General features: G+C 45.6%; 1 protein-coding gene across 1 annotated transcript; it reads left to right on the top strand.

Annotated features, from left to right (window-relative positions):
• Nucleotides 1-494: 494 nt before the first annotated feature.
• On the top strand, nucleotides 495-1,054 carry LOC119336419 (zinc finger protein 2-like). Its single transcript, XM_037608433.1, has one exon. The coding sequence runs from the start codon at nucleotides 545-547 to the stop codon at nucleotides 836-838; it is 294 nt and encodes a 97-aa protein (XP_037464330.1). The 5' UTR covers nucleotides 495-544; the 3' UTR covers nucleotides 839-1,054.
• The last annotated feature ends 3,787 nt before the right edge of the window (nucleotides 1,055-4,841 follow it).

Genomic DNA, 4,841 nt, shown 5'->3' with positions numbered 1-4,841 from the left:
TCTTTATGAACGCACACACACTCTCTCTTTATGAGCACCTCCGAGAGACTGATCCAACATATAATGTTGATTACGAAGTCGCCATAAGCGCCTCATAGTCGACGGGAACGCCTTCTCCCGCTAAACGCGCATCGTCAAAAATCCTAAAATATATATAGGATAAATGTAAGCATCAGAACTTGAAACCTGATGGACTGTGAATACCACTGTCTACCTAACCGTCCCAACTACGGGTTTGTTCGCGCATGCATGCAGTCTGCTCAGGGCTGCATTAGGATTTAGGGGGTACACCAACCAGCTGATACCGTGGGCCGTGTCGTACGTCGCCGCCCTGAACCTCACCGTAGACTACTGTCCCAAGCGCAATTCAATTAGCACCACACCCCGGCCGGCCGTCAGGGTGCCGTCCAAGCTGCCTGTGGCTCCAGGACTCACTTGGCCATTTGTGCTCCCCAGATGCCAGATTTTAACCTTGCTAGCTCAGGTCACAGTAACCCACAGAGCCGCATGCGAATACGACGCACAACCACCACGAGCGAGCACAATGGAGCAAGCTAGCAACGCGCATGACGAGCTGAGCCTCGAGCTCACCCTGGCCAGCGCCGTGGGCGTGGCGCTGGCGGTGCCTCGCATCTTCCTCTGCGCCTACTGCGACCGCTGGTTCCTCACCGCGCAGGGGCTCGGCGGCCACCAGAACGCGCACAAGCAAGAGCGTGCCGTTGCCAGGCTCCACCGCGACGCCGCCACCGACATGGGCGCTACCCGGGCATGGAAGGCTGCTTCTGGGATGCTCCAGGGGCCCGAGGAAGAGGAGCTGGACTTGTCTCTCCGGCTTTAACCGGTCGGCCGATCTATCTCTGCTAAAATGGTTGCTCCGCACCACTTATTTCGGTATTAGGTACGTCATGGTATACCTACTTTGCGTGGACCCTTTGTTTCAAGCTCGTGTTGGGCATCCTGGCAAAAAGAAATTCATGCGGGGAGGCATAGGATTCAACGGCTCTTCTACTTTTTTTGGTAGTATTGAACTGGATCTTCTTGGGATGAAACAAAATTCCAAATTTAAAGGGCCAACGTGTATGTTCTTCTTTATGCTAATTAGTTTTTTCAGAAAAAATTCAAGATATATACTACTCTCTCCGTCCCTATTACTTGTCGCATAAATAGATAAAGATGGATGTAATTCCGGATGAAGGGGGTGTAACGCTAAACGTTTCCTTACCCGTTAGAAATGTAGAAGAAGAACATCAAGAAAATTGAGGTGCTGGTCAACACCGAACGGATAAGTACACACCTCCTTTTCCGTTAGGCCAGCCTATGTTGTCCCCTAGATTGACAATTTGGCAAACATAGTGCAATTTACATATAACAAAAAATATGATTAGAAACTTCAAATAATATATTTTCTAGTAGTATAAGTATTAGGATATATTACTTGTATTATATTGGTCAAATTGTCAATCTAGAGAGGCATTCAGGCCTAATAAATTGGAATGGAGGTAGTACTACCAAGACTCCGATTTTTGAATCTCTAACTGCTTATACATTTCTCCTATTTTTCAAATTAAAGCTTAGACATTTCTCAAAAGAATATTCGACCTATGTGTCTTTCTAGTCTCCATTATGTAGTCTTGACAATGAATTGGAACGGAAAGGTATTTGAGAGGAAATAACCCCAATACCACAGCCAAAGTAGTAGTTCGGTTTACGCGTATAATAAATCTCCCAGTTATCAAACTTAATTGTAAGACATGAATGGTGCTCAAATAAAATCAATATGAGCGTTAGGGTGAACCCAACTCCTTCTGGCTCTGCCTGGATTTCCTAGCTATAGAACAAGAAATCTCTTGATGAATGATAGTTTTAAGACATTAATGGTGATCAAAGACAATCAATATGACCTTTAGCTTAGTTGCTTGCTTGAGATCATATCCATAAAGACTACAGTGTCATAAACATATTGATAACTCATGGTCAAGAAAGTGCGGAATCTTGGATCTGACCAACCTCCTTGGTTCTATTTACAAGGATAACTAACATATATGCAATAAAATAATAGAAAAAATAAATGACAAAAGTGTACCCTTTCAGCCACCTTTATTTGCTTCAAAAAGGGACTAGTATCATCATTCACATTGATGTCAATGCATTCTTTCTGGATACATTTTTCCCCTGAAGCTCATGAAGTAGGGACAAACCCTTTCCGTATGGCTTGCTATAGTAAACACAAGCAGACTTTTATCATTTTTCAAGCACGAGTATAAAACTATTAGGTCTAAGGCTTTGAGCGGTGGCATGGCCAGTTATCCGCCCGAAGGGGTAAGTTGACAACGTGTCAGTCGACAACACCATCGACGGGCAACTTTGACTGCTAGTTAGTGTTAACCTCTCGTAAACACATACTCCCTCCGTCCCAAAATACTTGTCGGAGGAATGGATGTATCGAGACGCAATTTAGTTTTAGATATATCCATTTTCATCCATTTCTCCGACAAGTATTTCCGGACGGAGGAAGTACTTTACTTATGTTTCGTGTTGCCTTATGCTGAACGAGTGAACTTGGTTATGCATTTGGATTGAAGCAACACATGCTGCCCTGCATTTTTTTTATTATGTGTTTGGGTGTTCCGTCTAATCTTGTTGTAAAAAAGGACCATGTCAAGTCACCCGACAAGATGAAGCGGCTCGCAACTGGTGCTAACCACTATCCAGAAGCCACTGTCTTTGCCATCAATAGTAACATCCAAAGGTAAATGGCGGTTTCACCAAGAATCCCAGCGTGGCCCACTAGAGTTGCACCTACTTATTGACCTATCAAACATGGTTGGTTCATGTAAAGCATGTCTGAAACGATTGCTATGGTTAGTTGAACCCCTTGTAACATGTCTGCATCAGTGACGGTTTTAACCACAACCATGTAATATGTACAACTAAGTAAAAAAAGAGTACAGCTAAGTAAAAGAATAAACAACTTTCTAATTCCAGTTTTAGGTATCATCTCAGGATAAGAATTTAGTCTTCTTGTATCAACATCATAGATATGTACTCCCTCCGTAAACTAATATAAGAGCATTTACATCACTAAAGTAGTGATCTAAACACTCTTATATTACCAAATCTGATTGAAATATATTGAAAGACATCCACATGAGTCCGTGAGAGTTTTAGATATGATCTGGTATAAGTAAATAGGTGATTTCCACTAAAACTATTTGTCCTAACGTATATACATTCTGTAGGCCACCTTAACAAATAATGTGCATAGGAAAAGCTTCACCACAATAAATAAGCGTAATAATTTGAATCACCTTTCATTAATTAACATATTATTAATTCATACATTTATGTTCTATGCATCCAAATATCATAGAAATATACTGCAACCAATTCCCATAAGATTTGTTATTTCTCAGGAAACTAAATCTTTTAGTTGCGTTAGTTGATTCCCACATTGAAGAAGGAGAAGCGTGCCGAGGCGGTCGCCGTCAAGGCCGCTACATGACCTCCCAAGAGACAGGGATGACGTGGCTCACGAGTCGTCAATGCTGGAGAAGAGGCAGTGGGTTTCAAGTTTGAGAGGTGGGGAACTTAGCCATTTCACATCACTGAGATTAATTAGACAGCGCCCAAGATCGATAAGGGGATGCTGTGGCTGGCCATGGCGTCATCATTGATGTCTCGCTAGAACCTCACCAGAGGTGGGGACGAGACTACTCACCATGGCAGTGTGAGCAGAGAGAGGCAGGGGTACCGGGGGAAGGAGCGTTTTGTTGCGAGGAAGAAGCCGCAACCAATACGTTTCATTCCAGTTGTTCGAGCTCATGGACTGAAACTTTTTTTTTTTAGTTTCCGTTTTAGCCTAACACAGTGCCATTGACAATTTCATTGGAATCTTGGTGAGCGATTACTTTGTTTCGAAAGAATGCTAAATAAATCCTATATCATTTCTATAAATTTCATTTGTTACAAAAGGGGCATAAATTGCACAGAATGATAACGGTACACAAGTAACCTGGCCAGTTGCTCATTTTCTCCAGATCGAAGGAATCTCGACTGGGCCTGGCCTTCCACGCATTTCATCTTTTTACTGTTTTATAATCTGCATGGGTTAATAGCACGTGTGTACAAAACTAGCTAGGGCCTAAATCCCGGCTAGACCTCACCTCTGATGGAACCGCCACTCCCTAGCCCTAACTTTCCTCTCCCTCTCGCTTGGCTCACTCTCTGCTGCCGTGGCTCGATCAGAAGAAAGAGGAAGAAGAAGATCAGAGGAGTGGTGGACACAGGTGTTTTTCCCGCGCACGAACGCCTCCTTGTTCCCCCGAGCACGAACTCGACTGTGTCATCTGTTACAACGATCACCCCGCGGCTTTATACCCCGAGCCAGCGCACTAGGCACGCACACACGCTTCCACTCGCCTCTGATCGTGCCTGCGGTCTCTGTGCTCTGACAGCGCCAACGCCACACCCCGACGCCCGTGTCACACGGCCAGCTCCAACGGCTCACGCCCGATCAGGCCGCCAACGGCTCGCCAACAAACCCAACAACTACCCTGGTGCACGGACACGCCTGTGCACCCAACGCACGCACACACGCACGCCGTACTCCTCGGACCCGACGCGCCCGGCAAGCCCAGCGCACACCCATACTCGCACTTGACGTGCCCGGCTCGTCACCGTGGCTTATTCGCCCATCATTCACACCCTAAGCCGTGTCTCAGAGCAGCCGGATGTCCTCGACGTCGCCGTCCACCAGCAGTGCGTGCCCCGCCGCCGTTTCCTTCTGCAGCAGGGGGCACTCCCTCTTGAAATGCCCTCTGACGCCACACTTGTAGCACTTC

This window comes from Triticum dicoccoides, chromosome 7B (genome assembly GCF_002162155.2).
Source record: "Triticum dicoccoides isolate Atlit2015 ecotype Zavitan chromosome 7B, WEW_v2.0, whole genome shotgun sequence".
In the NCBI taxonomy this organism is placed as follows: Eukaryota; Viridiplantae; Streptophyta; class Magnoliopsida; order Poales; family Poaceae; genus Triticum; species Triticum dicoccoides.
Note: the sequence above shows the minus strand (reverse complement) of the source record. Positions and strands in the feature narration are given on the sequence as shown.